Source organism: Trifolium pratense, linkage group LG3, assembly GCF_020283565.1.
Source record: "Trifolium pratense cultivar HEN17-A07 linkage group LG3, ARS_RC_1.1, whole genome shotgun sequence".
NCBI classification, from domain to species: Eukaryota; Viridiplantae; Streptophyta; class Magnoliopsida; order Fabales; family Fabaceae; genus Trifolium; species Trifolium pratense.
In genome coordinates, this window is record NC_060061.1 from 14,055,532 (window position 1) to 14,080,078 (window position 24,547).

The following is a 24,547-nucleotide window of genomic DNA, read 5'->3' on the forward strand; positions in this document are numbered from 1 at the left end:
TAGCTTGCTCTAGACCATACAATGATTTGAGGAGAGCTTGCAAACCTTGTTAGGTTTAGAACAATGCGCACCTTCTGAAACAAACATATACACTTCTTGCAACTGGATCTCCATGTACTATGTAGATATGCATTGTTTAGTTCAAGTTGGTGTAGGTGTCAATTGATTGATTATAGCCTTTTGTCACTAACCTGCTTTATGAAAATGAAAATGCACCCTTCCATTGTATTTGTTGTTTACTCGGTAGCTAGCTATGTTTAACTGTGTTTATCAATCAATCTTTGAAATTTTTCTTGTTTTAGGATCTTCGTAAAACTTTTGAGATTGAAAGAATTTCTTTATTTTCCTATTCCATTTGAAAATATTATTCCACCTATGCTTTATATAGCAGATGATTTCTTCTTGAAGGATGATGGGAATAAGAATTGGCTACAAAGAGTGGCAATCTTTGGAGGCGTTTTTAAAATAACAAGACATCTTAGATAGTTAGAATATTGATGGATGATCATAAACTTAAAGCTTACAAGCATCTTATATAGCCTCTAATAGGAATAATTATGTGCATTCAATGACCACTAAGAAATCAATATTGATTATTACATGAAACCACTAGCATTCAAGAAGCATACTGACGAAAATTGATTAGACGAGTGGCTACAGCCGTAGCCCAGGACTAGTGGTGGTCGTAGCCACATTAGGGCTTGCACATGGACATTTTTCCACGTTATGCGACTCCACTACGGCAGGAGTGAGAGTCAGTCTTGTCTACTTGTGATGTTTCACTTCTATTGATTTTTCAACTAAGTTTATCATTCTTTAAATAATAAAAACTAAGTAATAATCACAAAGTGAACACTGATGTTGTCATCATTTATTTTTTCAACAACAATCAGAAATGTTATTCTACCAAATGGGGTTCACTTTCACTTCATGGAAGAAATGACAGTAATATATTGTCATGAATTTATTGATTAAATGGGATATCACGACAGATTAAAAGTCGAGAATCTTTTTCTCTCTGAAGCTTTCCACAGTCTCCTTGAGGCTGACTTCCAAAGGCGTAAACTCGATTCCCAAGCTTTTAGCCTTTTCCTTGGAAATCTGATATGGTAGCATATATGATCCATCATCTTCACACCTTATAAAATTGTAGAGAGTACATATGTTAATAAAAAAAAAAATAAAAAAAAATAACCATTTAAAACCAGAGCACATGAAAATGTAACAAAATTATTCATAAAATTGTGTCTATATTAATATATGATTGAAGTAACATGAGTTATGACTCCACTGTACTCTGTAGAATCAAATGAGGAATACTAGAGTCTAATTGATTCCAGAACTTTAAGGGCAAGGCAATGCGAATAAGTAGAGTAAGCCCCAACTCAACAATGTGCAGGGACAAATTAATAGATGAATTACTCTTAAATAGTTTAAGGATTTAATACACCGTCGGTGTAAAGATCTTTTATACTATCAATCAGTCCTAAACGTCAGACCATTAAAAATGTTTGACTTAAATCATAACTACTTCTAACTTCACGAGTCACACATATGATTGATTGTGATTTGTTGACTGTATCGAAATTAAACTCATTGTTCAGAAATTTTGTTAAAGGTTTAAACTTCGCTACCAAGTTTGTTTGAAGGGCTTTGAGAGATGTATTAAATTGCAGTCTTAAAGTTAAGTCCTCATAATTTAAAGGGTTAAAACTTCACAATTTGTTATTTGGGTCGACAATTCAAGGAAACTAGAGGATTGTCTACGCTTTATAAGCTCTATTTTGGTCATATCTCTAGCAAATGTGGGTCTTAATTTTAATCAATAGACATACTTGTGAAAATGGAAAAATCTTCTTAGTTTCAATTCCAACATACATTGAATAATTCACTATTTATATGCATTCTTGAAGGCATGGCAATGAACTTACTTGTCTGAAATTTGTAATTTTGGGTACAAATCACGTAAAATCCGAGCAATTTCTGAATAGTGTACCACTCTATCTGCCAAACAATATCTTCCACTAGCAGAAGCAATCTCGTATGCGTTAACATGGGCGTGAGCAACATCTTTCACATCGACCCATCCAAAAGCTTTATTTGGAAAAGGTATACCTGTGTTTAAAAATTCGAAGAGGTCTTCTATTATGCAACAGGACAATTCTTTTCTGGAATACATGCGACATTACTTAATATGTCACACATTGCAAAAGTTCACAGTAAATTCTTTTCTGGAAACCATGTTTTCGTAAGCATATTTAGTATGTGTTTGGGTGAAAATTTGACAGAAGTGATTTCCAATGAAATTGAGCTTGAAGTAAAGTGATTTATGTTTAGATGTTTTTATTCTAAAAGCATGTTTGACGTATAACTTAGAGTAAATTTTTCAACCTAATGTTAAAGACTGTACTTTGTATCACATTAAACGGGAGGCGTACATCTTCCTTGAAACAAAACATACACTAAATTATCGAATGCAATTAACCATAAAGATCACATTGAGAAAGCCCTTGTCTATAATTTGAATCCCCAACCCCCAAGAAAAATGTAAAAAAAATTAGGGCTTTCTCTATTAGCCATAAGGATCTGTTCATGTTTTGGTTCTCTTATATACAATTCCAAATGCAAACAAACCCAAAGGGAATCCAAGTCTATGAACAATAGCAGTAAAAATGCATCAGAAGATTCATTAGTCATTAACTGCCTTAATCTTATCTAATAATATCAATGAAAACTAATAAAAACATATTTGCTAATATATTGTATCTTGTCTTGCACACATCAAATGAATAACAACAAAACACTACTAATCAATTAGGCATGACAAGAAGTGTAACGATTATAAAAATGCACATACCTTAAGCTTTAACTAAAAATGTTAGCAAGTCTTTGAAAGAATTACCATTTATTAGCCTTAAAATTGGTTCAACACTTTCATTAACCTCCGGTTGCAAGAGAGATCCTACCACCATTGTTGGGTTAATAACAACCATATCAATATTGTTTTCATTTGCAAATTTCCAGGCAGCAGCCTCAGCCAAAGTCTTTGAAAGTGTGTACCATAACTGAAAACAGAAATAGAAGTTGGTAACAAAATTAGCATTGATTTATAAAAAAGTATCTTATGATATTAATTAATTGTATCTTAGAGTCATTTAGGGTCCGTTTGATCTGCAAAATATAAGTAATGGACAGAACAATACAGGACAAAACATCACATGACAAAGTTTAAGGTATTGAACAAATTTTGTCTTGTACGATGTTTGGTACGCAAAAGGTTATTTTGGTATTTTAAACAACTTGTGCAAAGGACAAAAAGTTGTCTCGTGGTTCAGTGGGGGACAAGAATTTCAGTTTTTGTCTAGTCTCTTGGCCCCCACTTTGTCCGGTCTCACGAACAGTTTTAAAATCAAACACAGTACAGATGAAATTATCATGTCCAGTCCCTTATTTTTTTAGCGATCAAACGCACCCATAGGGTATCATAGGTTGTTCCTTTGGATTGAGTTCCATATTTCCTTATATATTATGATTGTTTCCTTATTTAGTTAGGATCAAGAGTCTGGTATTAGAATAAATAAGGTTTGGTATTTTATCTTTTGTAATATCATCCAAGGCTTTATCTATATTGCACATCATAGCTTCACGAGTTTCAAGTTTAAGTCTCACTAACTTTTTAGAAAAACAGTACTGACCTTTGATTCCCTACAGAAATCTGGATCTGAAAACCATGTCTCGTCAACAACGACTTCGGGATTTTTCGGCCTTGTATTAAATACAACTGCAGAAACAGAAGAAGTCAAGATAACTCGTTTCACAGATGGTGATTTCGCACATGATTTAAGAACATTAAGAGTTCCCTTCAGTGCGGGATCAATCAACTCAGCCTGAAATAAAGAAATCAAAAGTTAACAGTGCATACACTAGCAACTGACCTGCTTTGCAAAGACAACAAAACGTAATGTTAACTTTTCAAAAAAGAGCAACCATCTCAAAAAAAGTGCAGGTATGCTTATCCTTAATCACATGAGTTGTCAACTATATAATCACCAATAACAGGCACCAAAGGAATGGAACTTCAATTAGAAAGTGTAGTTGTCACTAAGCCAATTAAACTTTCTCAGAAGTAAAAGACGAACCCTCGCAAGGAAATAGATAAATTGCAATTTTAACAATATATCCATCATTGCTTCAGTATATCAATCATTGCTTCAAAAAAAAAATATATCCATCATGTTACATTATGCAGACACGGGAGTTGGCCTAACATGTTGTAAGAATGAGTTAAGTCCAATATGAAATCTAATATGGTATCAGAGTCTAAGGATGAGTTAAACTCAAGTCGCACATTTTGTAAGAATGACTTAAGTCTAATATGGTATCAGAGTCTAAGGACGAGTTAGGCCTAAAATAAAACCTAATCACAGCAAGCACACCACATTGAATTATTTATATAAACAATAGAATGGAACAAACCTGTGGAAAATTTACGACAAAACGAACAGGTGAAGCAGTATGAAAGACACCATCACAACCCTCAACAACAGAGTCAAAGGAACCTTCTTCCAAAAGATCTGCCTTAAAGAGCTGCAACCTCTCCTTTGCACCATCAAGCTTACGCAAATGGTCCACCTTTTTTGGATTACCTGCTTACACAGTCAAAACCAATATTCATAATTAGGGAAACCAAATAACTGAAACTAAAAGGACAAGAGTGTTGATGAATTTATAATATAAGGAGAAAGAAGTTGAAAGAAAAAAGAAGCACTTACTTGGGTCACGAACAGTGCCTCTGACAGTGTAACCACGTTGGAGGAGGAACTTAACAATCCAAGAAGCAATGAAACCAGCAGCTCCTGTCACACACACCACCTTTCCTTCCCCACTCATCTTCCTTGTCCTCCTTCAAAAAATTTGGTCTGAACTTGAATGTTATATTAAGAGATTGGTTAATAATATGATTGTGTTTTTGTCAAGTAGTCTAGTGGCTAGAATTTTATAAATGGATTGTCCGGGATTCGAACATCAACTCTTGCATATATAATGTGATGTCCCTACCAACTGAGCTAAGCTCAAAAGGACCGTTTACTTAGCTTCTACAACTACTTGTAATTGGAATTGGGCCTATAAACAATGGCAGTAATAAGGTAGGTGATTCAACTATAATTAGTTGCCTTAATCTTATCTAATACAAAAAAGAAAATAAAACTTTTATTGATTCAAGTATTAGTAAGTAGTAACATACTTTACAAGACAATGTAATACATTTTGCAACATTATGTATCAATGATTCAGTTTTCTTCTACTCCCTCCAGTCTCACAAATTTTCACTTTTTAGGTTCATTCAATTATTAATGTATCTGATCAATATTATGACCACATAAATTAATAATTGAATGAATCTAAAAAGTGAAAATTTGCTTATACATGAGGCCGTAGAGAGTACTAGTATTATTTATTTCGCTTAAAAGTAGTGAGAAATATTAGACTCACTACTCATAAATTTTAAATATGGAGGAGTGTGAAATCCCAGGTTCGAATCTGAGCCAACTACATTTTTTTTTGTCGAGTAGCCCAGTGGTTAGAAATCTCACCTTAAAAGGTCCTGCATATATAATGCAATATCCCTACCAACTAAGCTAAAGCTCACGGGGGTGAGCCACTACATATCTACGTCCTGAAGCTACTAATTAAGTTGGAAAACAACTAAAAACACTAAAAAAGTGAGCATAAACAAGGAATTCATACGAAATTATTCATTATGATCTACAAAAGGAATCAACACATTTAAAAATACAAAATTCCTAATAAACTTAAAGTGAAAATACAAGATAAGTTTTGGTTCATTAGTGTATTGTGAAGCCATAAATAAATACAAAATTAATAACCAGAAAATCTCATAATTGTCAATACATCAAAATTATTTAGATAAAATTAAACAGGTGTTTATTTTTAGATGAAAACTAAACTTATAAATTGTTTTACCTTGCTTCAAAAAAAATTGTTTTACCTTATGTCAAGTGTCGCAAGAGAAAATTTGGTGTCTCTGAGAGTGAGTCAAAGCAAGAACAAGAACATGAAACAAAGGAAGATGCTACCCGTTTGTTACGATGATCTTTTTCTTGGGAAATTCCATTTTTATAACTCACAAAACAAATGGAGAAGACAAATTAGTTCCATTTTTATAATACAGATTTTCAACTTCAAGTACAACTAAGTTTTGTCTACTAGAACACTCACTCACAAAATTACTCCTTCCCATGCATTATTTTACGATGAATTTAAAAAGTAATTTTTGCTTATAATTGTATTAGGAGGAAGTATGATTTTACATTTATGCACAGATGATCAATTCACGACTTTGATTACTAATATTTTTAATTATTTATTATTAAAAATTATGAAAATTTTATATTTTGGAAATACTTGTCGAGATAAATTGAACATCTTATATGCTAATATTTATTTTTATATATTAATAAAAAATTACGATTAAAGTGAATTATATGAACAGTGTTACACGATCATCAAACGGCAAGTAAAAAAGAACGGAGGGAGTAATTGTTAGAACAAAATTCACATTTGTGTGTGAATTGAAAATAAAATTGAGCTTCATTCCGGGTCCTTAGTGTGTTGTAATATATTGGTTAGTAATTTGAGAAAATAAATAAATTAAGTTTCACTCGCTGAGCACACTTTATTTTTTACTATTGATTAATTGTCATTTTTATTGTGAGTGAGATTTTGCTTAAGACCCAATGTTTCCTATTTGACTTTTCTTAAACTAGTATCCGAGGCACGGGTAAAATATGTGACTAAAAATAAACATTTTTTTTACAAAATTAAAAATTATCACATAAAATATGAATAATAAGTAACGCTGGATATCCATACCAATAAAAAAATGTCATTTTGTATCATTAAAAATGATTCAAAATTCCAAAAATAAATAATTTACTACTCAAAGATTAGTTTTTAGAATAAAAAGATCAAAGTTTTATTTTTGTGTCTAAACCAAATGTGAAAATATGTTTCTTTAACTAATTTTAAAAGATTTTTTTTTGCGTTAAAAAAATCTTGTGGTATTCGATTATGACTTTTATAAAAGCAAAATAAGGGACTTGGTTAGAATTTTAAGAGATTTTAAAAGACTTTTTGTTTATATGATAAAATCTTGTGGTATTCAATCATGACTTTTGTTTATATTGATTTATCATTCCTGATTGTAAAAGAAAAGTCTTTTAAACTTACTGAGAGAAGATTTACATGTGTGTTACACTGTGTTTGTTTAGGTTGATTTACAAAAGAGAGAAATAAGAAAGAGAGAGATAGCAAAGAAATAGGCTATTTCTATAGTTTGGATGAGGAGATAAATCAGGAAAGAGAGAAATGTAACAGTTAGTAACTGCCAAAAACAAATCTCTCCATATTAGGAGAGATTTGTGTGTCAAGAAGTGAAATAAATAATTTTACAACAATACCCTCATTTAACTAGTTTATTTTCTTGTAAAAAGGGTAAATTTGTTATTTTCCCATTTTTATTAATTTCTCTCTTCTCACTTTTCTATTCATCCAAACCATATAAAATTTCTATCCAATTTCTCTTCTATCTCTCTTCTTTTCTATTTCTCTCTTCACTATTTCCCTCTTCACTATCTATTTGGCATCCAAACATAGTGTAAAAGACATATCTTCTTATAAGTATCTCATTTACATCAAGAGTTTCGAAAGATGAATTAAAAAACGCCTATCCTATGTTTAATTTACTTCATCTTCTTTCAATTATTTAATTCATCTTTCTTATATCATAAGGGAACAATAATCTTGTCAAATAAACTCGTAATTTTTCTTTTCCATACAAAATTAATTACATTTTTTTAATTTGTATGGAATGGTCAAAACGACTTATACATAATTTGAAATGCAATATTTGACTCATACACCTATATACCATATGCCTCTAAGCCAAAAGTAGAAATAATATTTTGAAATTTGTGTATTCAACTTTTTTAAAATTAATTTTTTTTACTATAGTGTTTAATACAAAATTTATATATTTAGATACTTTATCGCGTGCCCTTAAAGCACAAGTTAACGTGATTATTTAATAATTTCGTAAAAATTTACATCATACATATGAACTCTAAGGCCCAATGTTTCCAATTTGACTTTTCTTAAATAAAAAAAAAAAAAAAGCCGTTACCCTCACTGAGTTTGGGTCAGTTATGTTTTATCATAAATTCAGTGGAATTAAGGAGCTATATTGACTCAAGTGAAAATAAACCTAAATTAGCAAGTATGTGACGGGTGCAAAAATGGAACTCCATGTTCCCAAAATAATAATAATGGCCGCAGCCCCTTTTTCAATATTATAAATCACCTCCTAAAAGCTAAGGATTGAATAATGGGGATATGGTTATTATTAGCATGCCATGGATATATTGGTGACAACGTTGATGATGGTTTCTTTCCTCTAAGTGTACCAATGATGTTCTTCCGTTGAATACTCATGTTACAAGGGCCGGTCTCGGGATTTTGGAGATCGGGACAAATAATAAAAATAGGCTCCTAATAAAAAATACATTTAAAAAAAATTATTTATTTAAATTGGTTACAAAGTAGTGAATTTATATAGTATAAATTATAGAGTTTTTTTTTTGTTGTCTAATAGACCAGTTGCTAACATAGAGTGATTTCTTGTAAAAAAAAATACAAACATAGAGTGATTTTATTTATGGAAAAAACTAATAGTTATCATATCTCCTTCCTCTCTTTTCCTCTCATTTTCAAACTCTAGCCGTCATCACTTTTTCCGTTTCTTCTTCTTAGTTTATCAAAGATGGGTGATTTCAGGTCAAATCTTGACCTAAAATCACCCCTCCAAATTGTTTTTCTTTCTCGTTATATTAAATAAACTAGAACATCGACCCGTGCGGTGCACAGGTCTGATTAGCTCTAAGATATATAATGATTAAATAAAATATGATAATTCCAATAATGTAAGGTATATGAAAAAAGTGGAGTAACATTAAACGGTAGTTCAACAATAATTTTGGATAAATATTCATACAAAGAAAATTATGTTATATTACGGAAGACTTCCTTATAGACCACATTCGAAGTCTTAGTCGTATTTTCACCGTTGTCATCGATCATCAATATTTTTAATCCTTTTCAAGAAGTAACTCTTGAAATTGCAACATACAACTGACCATGTGAAAACACTGGCGACGGAAGATATATCCCAACATGCTTTAAAGATTGTCCCTGAGTCTTATTAATAGTCATCGCAAAAGAAATCATTATAGGAAATTGTCTCTGTTGAAATTTAAAAGGAATTCTCACGTCAGATTGTGTCAGAGAAAATCTAGGTATGAAAACCTGATCACCAATATTACTTCCTGGAATAATTTTTCCTTCAAGAGCACGTTTTCCCAATCTCGTAATAATAAGTCTTGTTCCATTGCATAATCCTAATTTTTGATTCAAATTCCTTAATAGCATAACTGGAACTCCAACTTTAAGTCTCAACTTGTGATTTGGAAGTTCCGACGTAGAAATCGTGTTCAAAAATTCGGGAGTATGAACATCATCCACTGTTTGACCGTCTACATTTTGTGTGAGTGGAGTATCATACCTCAAATATGTATTTTCTTCACCAGGAATTAAATCCAACGTATAATCATTTATTGTGTCGACTATTGAATTTTTAGGAGCTAGTATAGCTCTATTTTGGAAATACGTTATATCGTTCATGTTTTGTAAAAGTTGGGGATAGGTGCTTTCAACGATAGAAGCAAGAGGATCACCTGAATTTGGAATCAATAAATCTGATGGAATGTCAAGTTCTAGATCATCGTCGTTGTCATCTCCAATTTCTCCATCGCCAACACCCAAAACCAATTCAGAAAACAACCTTTTTTGTTCAACGTCTGCACTCGAAGCACCACCAAGAAGCCTCATGTTTTTAATCAATGTTAAAACTTCACAAAAATTCCAAAGAACCAAAGAATTAATAGTAGCATGAACAACTTCTGAGCTTGTACCTTTGGGTATTTCTGGTAGAATTTGTCTAAAGTCTCCACCAAAAACAACAACTTTTCCACAGAAGGGAATGTGTTTATTTTTTTCATCAACAGACTTGAGAATATCTTTTAAAGTTCGATCAACAGTTTCGAAACAGTGTGCATCATTGGTGCTTCATCCCATATAATGAGCTTTGCTTTTTGTATTAATAGCGCCAAAGGGATTTTAGGAACTATGGTACATGTTGAAAACTCGTCAACATTTAGAGAAATACAAAACCTTGAATGTGTTGTTCTACCACTAGGTATAAGCAATGCAGCGATCCCACTTGAGGCAACTGTTAAAACTATCTCACATTTTGAGCGTAATGCAGCTGACATGACCCTCCAGATAAATGTCTTCCCTGTACCGCCATAACCATAAAGAAAAAACACACCAGGTTTGTTTTCGTTAATTCTTGTCATGATTGTGTCATATACTTTACGTTGCTCTGAAGTCATAGTTGACATCAATCTAACATGTTCCTCAGCTAATGATTGTCTGTTATAATTCAATTCGTCGTGTATTAAACTATTTTGTATATCAGAAACTAATGATGTGTCTGCTCTAGGCATTGGAGGATAATCTTTTAAACTCTTCCCACAACTACGTAACATCATCTCAATATCTGCTAGTGCATATTGTATCAATTGATCATCGGTTAATATTAAATCTGCAATGTTAAAATCAAAATAATGAATGTGATTAGTGACATGACTATGGTTGTGTTTGGTTGTATTGCAAAAAAAATTGATTTAGTAGAATTGAGTTTGATAATAACTTTCCAAATCTCACATGATAATTATTCTCTAAATTTATGATCTGGTAAAAAAAAATCATTGATCAGGAAAGACATAAAAATATTTCGTGATGAATAATATAGTCAACAATAATTTTGATATGATATACTTTTAAAATTGATGGTATTTATCAATTATTGCACATAATTTTAATCACAATTGGTATACTTGCCATAGTGGTTGGAAATATTGCACCTTGCACCGAAGGGTTGCGGGTTCGAATCCTAGTAAAGATAAAATTGTATTATTTTTTAATAAAAATTGTAAGATAAAATGGAGGGAAAACAGGAAAAACAAAATACGGTTTAGGGTTTGCTTGTGTATACAAGCTTATAATATAAAAGATGTGATTTTCACATATTTGTTTGTTTTTGTGTATTTTGTTGTTCCGTCTTTGTGTGGTGTTGTCCCATCGTTGTGCGATGTATTTTGTCATCTCGTCTTTGTGCGGTGTTCATTTGTTTCAGGTTGAAGGATTAGTTTCGACCAGGTGCAAATCCATATTTAAATGTGGACTTTTGTGTTATCAACGCTACAGATCTGGAGGCATGAACATTCCAGACACTTCAATATAGGCATATTCGTAGGCTTATGTAATTCGCCATTTTATGCTATTAACATGGATGATGCGAGTTTGTTCGCAGATTCATCCCTTTTGTTTTTAGCGAATTTGAATTTGTACTGCATCGATGTACTCTTTAAATTTGAATGAATGAATATCGTTTAATTTTAGTAAAAAAAATATTTATGGAAAAAACTAGTAATTTTTTTTTTGTTTACAATGAACTGGGAATCGAACCCAGGATTTATAACATACTACCCAAACCCCTACAAAACCTAGTAATTATTTTGTATATATTATTAAAATTATAAAATATCTTTTAAAATGAGATTTTAAAAAACAATGTGAGTGGAGAAATCAACGTAGTGAGAGAAACATATATGTTGCTTGGACATCACACATATACGTTGTGAGTGGAGAAATAACCGTTGTGAGAGAAACAAAACAGTCCATGTGATTTTGTCCTTTAGATGCTCTAGGAGATAATTCTTCTAATGGTCTCTGACTGTCATATTGTACTTGTTGGTTAGAAATATTCTTTAACCAACTGTCAATGAGTTGTCTCTGAGTGTATATCCGTTGCAAATGTATTTCCCATGTGTGGAAATAAGATTTGAATGCATTTGGATAAGATTGTCACCTAAGTGCAAAAACCTGGGAGATCATTCTCCAGGATGTTTGAGACCATTCTCTGAAGTGGTGTGGATAAGGTCCAACGAATTTATGAGTTGTTGCAAGTTGTCAAACAACTGTAAACACTCAACAAAAGCATAGAGTAGCAACTGTTCACTTGTCCTTCAAAGGACACATGAATAGTGAAATGAGTACTCTTTTATGGGAGAATATAGCTACCCATGTCATAAACTTGTACTTGGATCAGATGTGAAGCTTCCTTGCAAGCTGTTAGTACTTGTTGTTGAATTCTCATTAGTCTAGATTATCTTCTTTAATGATGTTCTTTAATGATGTACTTGTTGTTGAGTTCTCATTAGTCTAGATAAGCTTCCTTGCAAGAATGAACATAGAGCCTTGTTGCAAGATGTGAATTTATTATTCCTTAAAGAAGCTTATTCAAGTAAGTTCAATAACCAAAATCAATTCCTTGTCTTAAATGACTTATTTGCACTGTTATGATCTTTTAATAAGTCCAACTTAAAAGTTCATTCTTGTCTTGTACCAAGTTGACTTGAATAAGTGCTTATGCTTTTGAACATGTGAGTCTGGAGACCAATCTGAGATCATTCTCTGAGGCAGATTTGTCTAAAACGTGTTTGATTCTTTTCTTATGAGTGAAACAAGGTTAATTTAATCCATTGCATCTGTTCTTAAATTAAATCACTCAAGAACACTTGTTAGATCACAAAATGATCAGAATCAAATTAAAATTTAATTAAGGGTTGTTATCTTTAAAACATCAAAATAGGATTTTGTCTCAACACCAACAACACAAGAATATAACATGGAAACTCCAAAACCGGAGAAAAAACCACGGTCATTGTCAAAACCAACAACCAGAGAAAAAACACTATGTGGAAATTGTTATAACACATAGACTTCACTCTCAACAACCCACATGACCCAATACACCCACACTCTCTAAAGTAAATATTTGAACTACATCTCAAATCTCAAATACTCTTAAACAAGAGCACAACAGAAAAGAAAAAAAACACAAATATAAACTTAAAGTGTTTACAAGTACTACCACTTGGTGCATTGAAACAAGGAACTTGAGGTCTCTATATATAGCTTTGAGCTTCCCCTTGCTTCACTTCTCTAAGCGATGTGGGACTTCTCCACTATAATTTTCTTGACCTTTTTTCTTTCATTAGTAAAGTGGGACTTACATTGCAATCAACCCCAACACAAAGTTTGATAGCGGAACGGAGATGGTTCTCTCCCCTAGAGTAGGTTGGTTTTCACCGAACTGAGTAAACAATTTTCATCGTGTTCTTTATCACTTTTACTTGTTTTAACTTTTGTGTTTAATTGCTCATTCATTTTAATTTAGTTGCTTATTTATTTACTCCACGTAATGATTTATTGATGTGGTTATCTTCTGAATCACAACATAATCTAATATTTGCACGTCTTGTGCTTGAATTAGTTTCTATTTGTTTATTTTTCTTTTTCAAGAAAATAAATGCATAATCATGTATTATAAAGTAAATCGAATTCCTATGAAGAAATAGTATACAAAAAGAAAATAAACTACTAATATATATTTCTTCTTTGCATGATTATCAACTTGACTCTAATGAATACATTACAAAGACACAAACTTCTCTTCACAACAGTATACAAAAAAAAAATTACAAGTAAAACAGAATTAGCTAGTAATTAGCCCCCCTCTATATAGGAATATATATTATGATTATTTATATATGAAGACGGGAAAATCTAATGCTTTATCACTTAGTTAACCAATAATCACTAAAATTCACTCTTCTTTTGTCCTCAAAACAAACTTATTAATATTATTTAACTTCTAATTTGTAAAGCGAATAAAATAAAAAATCAAATATTGGGCTTACCATTCCCAAAAAGATTGATCAATGATTCAATTGTTGCTACCATTAGTAGTAGTGTTGTTGCTTTCTTTATTCATGAGTGATGAAATTGCAGCTGCAACAGCAAGCCTAAACTTAGGATCTGATGCAATTGCAGTCACATTGTTGTTATTGTTGTTACTTTCTTGATCACGTTTCCAACTCCTATCATGAATTTCCAATGGTTTGTAAAAACTGTTCATTGCAATATTAGCACTACTACTAGTACTACTTTGTTGATTGTATTTGTTTTGCATCCAAGAAAACTGATGTTGATCAGTTGAAGTTGAGCTAGAGCTACCTGCAGTCGAAAAACGTCGCGGTTCGTGGAGATTATTGTTATTGGTGAGGTCAAGAACAATGCCTTGTGATGGATCATTAGGGTTTATGTTTCTAATATTTGAAGATTGGTTTAATGGGTGGTGGAAGGTATTATTAATGTAAGGATTATTAAAGGTTTGTTGAGTTGTGTAACCATAATCCGAATTAGGATTGCTTGAATCTAGTAACATAAATGATGTTGCTGCTGATGCTGTTGATGCCATAGCAGTTGCACCAACAGGTAGTGGATGGTTATGTGTTCCTTCATAGGTTGTAATTAGTATAGACATGTCATCTATACATCTTTGCACCTATATATACAAACAAGAAATTAAAAAATGTTTAATTTATATTGAATTAATTAATAAAGAAATAAACTGCAACAACCACAAGATTGTTGGATCAGAGTGCAAGATTAGTTACTTGCATTTTGATTCAAAATTTTTGCGGTCGCAGCAGAAGATTCAATTGAATTGATATATACCTGTTTTCTAACGGGACAACCTGTAGCTACGGTGCAACGATAATAAGCTCGTGGACATGGATTTCCTTTTGCAATTTTTTGTCCATATTTTCTCCATTGACATCCGTCATTCATCTATCACAAAATCACGAAATTTAGTTTTATCATAAAAAATCTCAATCAAATCATACTTAACATTTCGTCTAAATTTAAATATAAATAAAAAAAAATACATGTATCTAAGTATATGTTTAGTAATACGATAAATATATCAAAATCATGGTGGTCCATTGTGATTTTTCAAAACCTACACTATGTAGTTTTTGAAAATTACAGTGAATTACCTTATTCTGACATACTCATTGTACCAAACATAGATTAAATATAGATCAGATACATATACTTATTTATTTATATTTAAATCCAGAGTATTACTAGAGATAGAGAGTTTTGAACTCACTGTGGCAGTTTCACATCTTGCTCTAACAGAAACCCTAGCCTTTCTATTAGGAGGGGTATAAGCAGCTGCATGAGTAGTAATACCAGCTGGCAACTCATGTACTCTTTGAAATTTATTCTGCACTGTTTCAAAACTTGCCAATTGTTCTCTTTTGCCAGCTTCTTTATTTTCTTCAATATCTTTCTCACATGTTCTTGTTTGCAACCTTAGTGATAAACCCAAATCACTATCACTAATACTATCATGATCAATATTGTTTAGTGGTAATGGAGAAGGAGTTCTTTCAAATTTTTCACTAAAGATTTCATGAATTAATCTTGATGGTCCTTCACCACTTGTTGCATTATTGTCTTGTAGTGAGAGAGAAAGTGTATGATCCTGAGTGAGATCCTCCATCAATTATTAATTATATAAAAAAAAAAATAGTCAATGAATCATGATGCTATATATATAAATTAGATTAAATTCAAATTTAATTTACCTTTCTTTTAATATTATTTTCTTGGATGACTGAAAATTTGGTTTGTAGATCATAGTAGTCTTTCATTGTTTGTTCCACCACTTTCCTTAAAACTTTGTTTTCTTCTTTCATACTCTCCATCTCCATTTCTAAGGCACTTAACTGTAGAGCATACACATAGATCATTTCACAAGCAAGTTAAATTATCAAGAGACTTTAAGAGTTATACATGCATGCATACATATATAAGCACACACAAAAAAATTATGATCAAGAAAGAGAAGATCATGGATTCAATGAAATAATACAAATTAGGATCTGCACAAGATTGCACAAATGTTAGAGAAAAAAGTGTGAAAAATTGGTAGATCTAGTGAAAAAACAAAAATTAGAAAGAAAAAACATGAAATTCATCTCTATCGACCGGTCACCAATTTTCGTAGCAGATTTTATTTTTTGTAGTATAATTTATTTTTTGGGTTTTCACCACCACCAGTATTTGGCCCATTGACCTTCCTAATCTGGTTCAGGAGTCAGTTCTGACATCAAGTGGTTTCAGACTCCTCCCGATTGCAATTGTGGATAAATATCAATATCAATTAATGGTGATGATTTTGGATCTACTTGATGTAAATGAAAACTTAATTATACTATATATACCTCTTTTGTTTTTGTGTTATCTTGCAAAGAAAGTTGAATCACCGATGAATCATCTTCAATTTCACCAGCTGTAGCTTCATGAACTTCTTCCTTCTCATCATCCTCTTTCACTTGATCATGATCTTCTACTTCTTCTCCTTGCTCATCATCATCACTATCTATCTTCAAAGAGAGATTAATTTCCATATTTTTGGATTCTTCTTCTCTCCCCATTGTGAACAAAAAATCTCTTTCCTTTGTCCTCTTTTGTGATATATAAATAAAAGTATGCTACTTTTAAGGCACCAAAGTCAATGCATTCGTCCTAAACCTAAAGACGTTTTCTATTTCTTATCTTGGACACACTTGGACGCATCTAAGGTTTGACTTTATTTAGCTTCTTAATAAACTCCTAATTAAATAAATTAGAGTCTACAAATATCTATTTTAAAATTAACAAGTGTAGGGAGGGCAGTGGGCACCCTATACTATTTGATTATTTTGGCCCTCTCGTCATGGAAAAAGACAAAAATGACCATTAGTACAAGTCAATTTCATCATAGGCCATTGACCTCTTTAATTACCCCTTGTGTAAGTAACAAATAAATAAGGGTATTTTTTTTGGTGTGGAGATGGGTCTCGATGATTCTGGCCGGTTGGAAGCCCTTTTATTGTTTATCTCGTCGTAGTGGCCGATCCTTTCTTTTTTGGGAGGAACGAGTCTCTTCGTGGTTGAGGTGATGGGTGTTTTTCTTTTTTCTTTTTTGAAGTTTTTATGCATGTTAATTTCTTTCATGTGATGGTTTTGGTGCGTTTGTTTTTTTCTTGACTGTTGTTTGTGTATCTGCCTGGTTTAGATATGGTGGATTCTAGTTGTGAATACTTCTGGTACATATTTTTACTCCGTAGTATTTCTTATCTCTTTCGAATATATATAATATTATATTTATCATTAAAAAAATAAATAAGGGTTTTACAAAGAAAATGAGCCGCAAAAACATCACATCATCATCTTCAATAGTTTGAAATATGCATAGTAAGATATGGAGGCTTTTTAAGAACGGTGTTAGGTTTGACAGAAGAGGTTAAACTCTCACGATATATGGGTTATTTGTTTGAATTTTGATTGAGAGATATTTCTAATTTTGTTTATTTTGTGAAATTTTTTTTTTTAAAAAAAATGTTTTATTTTAACTAGCTAATAGGAAATGTGAGTCTCATGACATGATGTGATGTAGTAGATAACATGAAATGTTAATTACGGAAGAAATATTTTCAATGATATTTTCATTATTTTTTGTATGATATTTTCATTGTTTTTGAAAAATGTACACAGTTAAAAGTCTATTATGTAATTGATAGCAAGTAAAATTAACACAAATTTTCAAAATCAAAAATCAAAATTATTTCACAAAGGATAATATTTTTTAACCGATAGGATAATTTGTAGTAGAGAAAATTTATGAAAAAAATAGTATAAATAGGGGAGGCTTTTTTATCCTCTTAGAGTACATAATTACTAATTAGGCCGTCTAACAACTTAGTTTAATGCTTCGTTCCCGCACACTTGTTAGATAATAATGCAAACTCTTAATTGTTGCACATTGTTTCATAGGCTAGCACATACAAAATGCATGCATGCTTCTCTTTTTCTTTTCTCTTTACAAGACTAATGAGTAATATTGTCATTTTGCTTAGAAAGAGAACACTTTTGTTGTTGAAAATTAAATGAAAGCACTCGTGCTACATGTGCCTACTAATGGAGAACAATTCGACAAGATTCATTCGAATTTTTATATAAAAATTCCAAGAAGGATTAACATGCTTAGGTGATTATAATAGTAATATATAGATAATGTGACATCATGTATTACAATGGAATATGAACCCCGTACGAAATCCCATATGAAGAAGAGAATACATTGGGATCAGATCTTGAATATGTCAACTGCAAGACCACAAAAGCCCACGCATCTCTCAACTCCTACTTTTTATTTTATCATTTACTATTACTATACTACCTCTCACGTTATAGTTTAATATTCATTGACAATGAAAATTATTATATAGAAAACTATTATGTAATAACAAATTTTTACTACACAATAGTTATGAGCTAACTAGCTTTTATTATCTCTCCCATTTTCTTGCAATGGATTGATCCCTATAAGTTGAGTGTAATTGAAGGGATTACTATACACCCCCACTCCCACCGTACCCCCGTACCGTTTGAACAAATCAAAGGAAGAAATTAAATTGGGATAATACTAGTAATAATATTGGTTTGGTAGGTTTTTTGTTAGTTTTATTTATGTGCATAAAATAAGATATACTGTCACATCATTTAATGAATATAATATATCATGTATTTTTTAATACAATACATTATGTGTCAATATAGTATTGTATATATGTGTAAAATAATTTTACACTAACAATATATATACTTTTTTTTTGTTAAAGAGGGTCCGAACCCAAAAGAGAGCTACACTTAAATCCAGGTAATAATATTGGTTTGGTGGTTTGTTTTTTTTTTGTTGGTATGGCTTAGAGTCTCAAGGGGAAGGGTATTTGGAGTGTTAAGGGTAGGAGTTTGATTTAGAAGATTGGTTGTGTGCTGCAGGAAGATTGGAATGTTGGAACTCATCACATTTAGCGTGAATCAAACAAAGTTGTTGTTGCTTTGACTTCTTTAATTAGGGTGTGAGTTTGACGGGGTTCTCTTCATGGAAAATTTCTCATTTGAGATTGAGCAGTTGTGTCTTACTAATATGCTTAGAGTTTCTACATTGTGTGTTATTTTTGTGTAGTTTCTTTTTTTGTTGCTTAGGCCCCTTTTATGTGCAAAATAATAAAAAAAAAATAAAAATAGATCTGACATTTTCTTTTATTGTTTTTGGTACAAGATTGGACATATTCTTCATTGTAAATTAATTAGACTCTATTGTAATAAAATACAAATTATTTTCATGACGACAGAGATATCACATTTTTATCTGCAATGATCACAATTTGAATTCGGAATTTTCACTTATTAGTGGTACGTTCTTAATAGTGAATGAAATTTTTGAGATGGAGTATATTATTTTTTTGGTCGAGTATTTTTTTGAGATGGAATATATATATATATATATATAGGAGGGATCAAATTACACCGGTGTAACATTTTGAGTAATGTTACACCGCTCAATAACGCTTTAACGAATACAAATTTTACAAAATCCACCGTTTGATTGAAAGTTTATATTATATAGATCATCTATGTTAGAATTTATAAAGATATAAAATCGTTTGATATGTTATTGAGATCGATCAAGATGAACGGTATTCAATAAAAACGCATAAACCATTAATCTTGATTGATCTCAATAACATACCAAACGATTTTAGATTTTTGTAAAAATTAATATGGATGATCTATACGATATAAATTTTCAATTCAACGGTGAATTTTGTAAAATTTGTATTCGTTAAAGCGTTATTGAGCGGTATAACATTACTCAAATGTTACACTGGTGTAATTTGATCCCTCCTATATATATATATATATATATATATATATATATATATATATATATATATATATATATATATATATATATATATATATATATATATATATATATATATATATAGGGGAGGGATCAAATTACACCGGTGTAACATTTGAGTAATGTTACACCGCTCAATAACGCTTTAACGAATACAAATTTTACAAAATCCACCGTTGGATTGAAAGCTTATATCGTATAGATCATCCATATTAATTTTTACAAAAATCTAAAATCGTTTGGTATGTTATTGAAACCAATCAAGATTAATGGATTATGCGTTTTTATTGAATACCATTCATCTTGATCGATCTCAATAACATATCAAACGATTTTAGATTTTTATAAATTCTAACATAGATGATCTATATGATATAAACTTTCAATCAAACGGTGGATTTTGTAAAATTTGTATTCGTTAAAGCGTTATTGAGTGGTGTAACATTACTCAAATATTACACCGGTGTAATTTGATCCCTCCCCATATATATATATATATATATATATATATATATATATATATATATATATATATATATATATATATATATATATATATATTCAACCATGAAGAGTACTAGTGAAAAATTATATACTCAACTATGAAGAGTACTGGTCAAAATAAGATAGTAAAATACATTGTTGAAAAAATGAAATAAGATAGGAATTTTTAGATTTATATATGTCTATATATCTGGAATCTGTAAGATAATTAACTAATATATGGTCTGTCATGACATGAGTAATAGATAAATATAGGATTGCTTCTTCTTGTTTATTTATTTTTTTAATTTACATGATTTTATAAACATATACCCCTCCGATTTGTTTGATTTTAATTAATTGATTTATATATGAGTAGCTAGCTAAATATATGATTCATGAATGAATAATGCAAAACATGAGAAATGGCTGCGGCGCCGGTTGCTGGCTATAAGTCCACGCATGCACGAGGTGGTGAGCTGTGGTGATGAACGATGATAAATGCCTCACATGTCATTGTAATGTAAACCTATTTACTTACAAAAAAATAAGTCCACCACTTTCCGTTTTCCATGCTCACATTTTTCTTCATTTCAATTTTTCCTAATTGATTTATGGGGGAATAATGGGGCCTCTAATACTCATTTTGTCCAACTGTCAATCTCATCAACTGTCTTAGTTTTATTTTTTATTTTTAAATTAAAGGGACCTAAAGACTCGAGAGAATATTAAACTAAGATCAAACACAGAGTAGAAATTCTCATAACATCTGTAACAACTAAAGATCGGACCTCAGTAGGACTCTATCTCTAGGCTATTCAAGTTTAGATTTAACTTTACACAATCATGGAACTCTCAAAAGAGCTAGGGAAAGCTTCATCATCATTTACACCAACAAGGGCACATAAATGTCGGTGTGCAGAGGGACTCCAAGGTACCACCAAATAGTACTGGTCACGGAACCACGGATGAATCCCCTTCCCACTTGGTGAAGACCGACCCTAAGGTGGGGACGATCTTCTTCGCCCGGGGCCAAATCCATGATGCCCGGCTCTAAGTCTATGACTGAAGGGTTAAATATGGGTTCCTGACACCTCCCCCATTCCCAAGATCGTCATCTATACATACTATCAACAAGTGAACCTTCAAAAGTATGAGCCTCTAAATACCAGATGAAGTTGTCCCTAAACCATTCATTATACCCTTTTTCACAACTCTGATCTATCATAATCACTTATCATGTAAAATTGTTGAACTTTGACTCGAAAAATAATTAACTGATTGTAAGCAAAAAAAATTAACCACCATGAAAACTTGTTTTATGGTAATTGTAGGAAAATTATGAGAAGGTAGTGCATGACATATTGTTTATAAAATAGACAAAAATGAATAAAACAGAATTAGAAGGAATAATGTAATGTCATCATGAATACTTACTGATACGATACCAATAAGTGAATTGCCACAACAAAAACAAAGATGAACAGATAAAGGTAAGGAAATTATCAAAACTATTTTTCTTTGTTCTTTATCTTATCTTATGACAATAAAGATTGGAAGCAACCTCTACGGTCTAACTTGACTTGAAACTGTGGCTCTTTAGCAAATATCAGTAAGAATTGGAGAACAAATATAACTCTTTGATCTAAAAACAATTCTAAATATGATCTCAGGCCCGCCCGATTCTGCTCCATCGCATCCCCTAGTATCTAAGTCAAGTGGCAATGCAATCATGTTTTGATGCATAGTTTGGAGAATATTTGATCATAGCTGCAATTTTTCGCATGCTGCAGACAAAACAATCAAATCAATGCATAGAACTTAAGAAGCAATCATTCAAAAATTAAATCAAATATAAGCATTACTCGAAATAATTACAGAAAAATCAACAATTCCAAACCTTGTCATAGAAGTCTAGTACCTCCTCTAGAGTAAGGCCTCCATCATCATAATCTTCTTCACTATTTTTCTCCCACCCAAGTGAACGCAAGAATGCAATCTCTTCCTCCTCTGAATGGATAATTGGCTTAGTTTTATGTTTATGCTCTACATTGCTTGAAAGTTTCAACGGTTCACCAGTAAAATTGCCATTTTGATTAGTTATATTGGACCTGTGCTCAGTCAAAGAGTTTGCATCCGAGATATCCACCAAAGGGGCGTCTCTAGATTTTGTAGTGTTACGACTAGTGTCATTCCTTGTGCTGGCTTCTTTAGATTTCTTCAATGCACATGACGGGCCTGTTGAGGAACTCTTCCTTAAGAGATTCTTAAGGAAATCACTCCTACTCTTGGTTGAATCACTTGTACTAGAGGGAGTGGAAATAGGGGTGGATGCTGGAGAGACACCATTCAACTCTCGCAAAGTGATGATATCATGGGAATTATCAATATGTGAAAAGGGATACCAAAGCGACTCTGTCTTGACCTTTGATTTCTCCATCAGGCTAGCAGCCTACAAGATATACCAAAACAATTACTCCTTCCGATCCTCTTTATAAGAGACACTTTACATTTTTAGATTCATTGAACAATTCAAATCATATACATATCTTAACAATATTCGAAGAAAAACTTCTTTTTAACCAACCTTTACGAGACTATGATTAAGTTTTGGTTAAACGTGAGTTCATAAATCTTGCAAGCCTTATACTAAAAATTTGCAGCATATCTCATTAATTGTATTGCCTTAAGATTTAATTATGAAATTTGACCCTCTTCACAAAATATTTGAGTGAGAGTTTTCTCCACTGCCATGCCAAAATAATCTATAGCACTCAAAACCAGTGTATACTCTCAAATGGGAGATAAGATCATCGAGTGTGTACATATGCACGGCGACACATAATTTCGAACACACTAAATTAATCTAATCAAGAAGAAATTTTCCATGACTACATTACATTAAAAGCACAAGAAATAAAGAAACATTAATACCAGCATCTTGGCATAGACGGTGTCACGGGGATTAATAACCTAGCTAGATTTCTTAAGAGCTAACTCTTCAAGCTTCTGAGTACTAACAGATAACTGCACAGCAAAACATACATAGGTAATAGAATGCAAAGTAATCAAACTCACTTGTGAAGGAGCAATAGAAGTACTTGTACCAATCGTGACAGTCACAGGTACCTCGTGCGATGCCGAGGGATAGCCGTTGCTAACAGTCACAGCTGAAGTATTTGAGCTAGCAATGAACACTCTTTCGAATTCAAAATCGTCGAAATTATCATCAGCTTCAAGTAAGAGAAATTCCTCATCAAGAAAATTTGTATGCTTTATATCAACAACACTCTTTCCATTGATTATTTGTGATTGTGGATTGCTTACATCAAACCAATTCTCCCTCAATATCGCACAATTCATTGTTAAAACTTCATTCTCAAATCTATTGGACAATGTATTGTCTACATATTCAGAATTGTGATTGTTACACTCATCACTAAGATACAGTTTATCCTTGTTAAACAAGTTTTCCTTAGCCTTTTTTCCAATCTCTACCAAAATATCACAAGAGTTCATAGTGATTTTCCATCAAACCTAGAAATTGAAAAACACACTATTTGACATTAATTCAACTTTGAGATAAATAAATACTATCATCACACATTGAAAATTTGAAACATATATTGTATATTGATTGTGGCATGTGTAGCAGAAAATTAAACAAACGTACCTTGACAAAAAATTGATTGTTATGTTAGACGGAACAGCAATGCTCAGAAGAGAGTAGAATGATTTTTGGTAGATTAGGGTTTTTTTTTTAATTAATAACCTTTTTTTTAATAATGCTTTTTCAATTAATAAATTAGTAAATACTAAATTGTGGAGAGTATGTTACGAGTTAATTATTCCTTCAAAAAAAAATGTTACGAGTTAATTATGGTGATGTTTTATTGAACCTAGAGTAAATTAGTTCTAATTTATTTTTAAAAAAACATTTCAATCGAGAAGCTAATATTTGTGCGGATTTTTTTTGTTAAATATGGTGTGCCAAAACCGGACTTGCATCCGGTCCGGATAGTGCATAAAATTGTTTCGCATGTGAACCGAGAGGAAAACACGTAAATTGGATCAGAATCGATAACTCAGTCGGTTTGGGAGGTTCGACGGTCTAGATTGTTTTTTTAAACTGGCCATACGATGTCTTTTTTGATTTTTTTTTTTTAATAAAAGTTTAATATAGAAATAGAAAAT

The 24,547-nt window shown here is 31.7% G+C and overlaps 3 protein-coding genes across 5 annotated transcripts; all 3 read right to left on the reverse strand.

Moving 5' to 3' along the window:
• Positions 1-569: 569 nt before the first annotated feature.
• LOC123917412 (phenylacetaldehyde reductase-like) lies at positions 570-6,199 on the reverse strand. 3 transcript variants are annotated; one of them, XM_045969115.1, is made up of 7 exons: positions 6,011-6,195; positions 4,773-4,903; positions 4,477-4,646; positions 3,696-3,887; positions 2,903-3,065; positions 1,932-2,115; positions 570-1,138 (listed from the first exon to the last, which is right to left on the reverse strand). In XM_045969115.1, the coding sequence occupies exons 2-7, from the start codon at positions 4,888-4,890 to the stop codon at positions 994-996; spliced, it is 972 nt and encodes a 323-aa protein (XP_045825071.1). In that variant the 5' UTR covers positions 4,891-4,903; positions 6,011-6,195; the 3' UTR covers positions 570-993. The 3 variants fall into 3 exon arrangements, with proteins under 3 accessions (XP_045825071.1, XP_045825070.1, XP_045825072.1); XM_045969114.1 differs by having other exon boundaries at positions 4,773-4,919; positions 6,011-6,194; XM_045969116.1 differs by lacking the exon at positions 1,932-2,115 and having other exon boundaries at positions 4,773-4,919; positions 6,011-6,199.
• Positions 6,200-13,621: 7,422 nt separating this feature from the next.
• LOC123916198 (probable WRKY transcription factor 9) lies at positions 13,622-16,645 on the reverse strand. Its single transcript, XM_045967586.1, has 5 exons — positions 16,341-16,645; positions 15,702-15,842; positions 15,221-15,598; positions 14,782-14,895; positions 13,622-14,608 (listed from the first exon to the last, which is right to left on the reverse strand). Exons 1-5 carry the CDS (start codon positions 16,551-16,553, stop codon positions 13,988-13,990), a joined length of 1,467 nt encoding a protein of 488 aa, XP_045823542.1. The 5' UTR covers positions 16,554-16,645; the 3' UTR covers positions 13,622-13,987.
• A 5,140-nt stretch (positions 16,646-21,785) lies between these two features.
• On the reverse strand, positions 21,786-22,799 carry LOC123917769. The gene is made up of 2 exons (XM_045969591.1): positions 22,254-22,799; positions 21,786-22,140 (listed from the first exon to the last, which is right to left on the reverse strand). Exons 1-2 carry the CDS (start codon positions 22,791-22,793, stop codon positions 22,084-22,086), a joined length of 597 nt encoding a protein of 198 aa, XP_045825547.1. The 5' UTR covers positions 22,794-22,799; the 3' UTR covers positions 21,786-22,083.
• Positions 22,800-24,547: the final 1,748 nt, after the last annotated feature.

Bases quoted from the DNA above. Each gene is read 5' to 3' on its own strand.
- LOC123917412 (XM_045969115.1), bottom strand. From the start codon at position 4,890: ATGAGTGGGGAAGGAAAGGTGGTGTGTGTGACAGGAGCTGCTGGTTTC. The intron at 2,116-2,902 runs GTAATTCTTTCA...TTTTAAACACAG, and splicing joins AATTTTAAGGCTAATAAATG to GTATACCTTTTCCAAATAAA. The intron at 1,139-1,931 runs GTAAGTTCATTG...CAATTTTATAAG, and splicing joins AAATTACAAATTTCAGACAA to GTGTGAAGATGATGGATCAT.
- LOC123916198 (XM_045967586.1), bottom strand. From the start codon at position 16,553: ATGGGGAGAGAAGAAGAATCCAAAAATATGGAAATTAATCTCTCTTTG. The intron at 15,843-16,340 runs GTATATATAGTA...TATGCTCTACAG, and splicing joins ATAACACAAAAACAAAAGAG to TTAAGTGCCTTAGAAATGGA. The intron at 14,896-15,220 runs GTGAGTTCAAAA...ATTTTGTGATAG, and splicing joins CAAGATGTGAAACTGCCACA to ATGAATGACGGATGTCAATG.
- LOC123917769 (XM_045969591.1), bottom strand. From the start codon at position 22,793: ATGGAGAAATCAAAGGTCAAGACAGAGTCGCTTTGGTATCCCTTTTCA. The intron at 22,141-22,253 runs GTTTGGAATTGT...TTTTGTCTGCAG, and splicing joins TACTAGACTTCTATGACAAG to CATGCGAAAAATTGCAGCTA.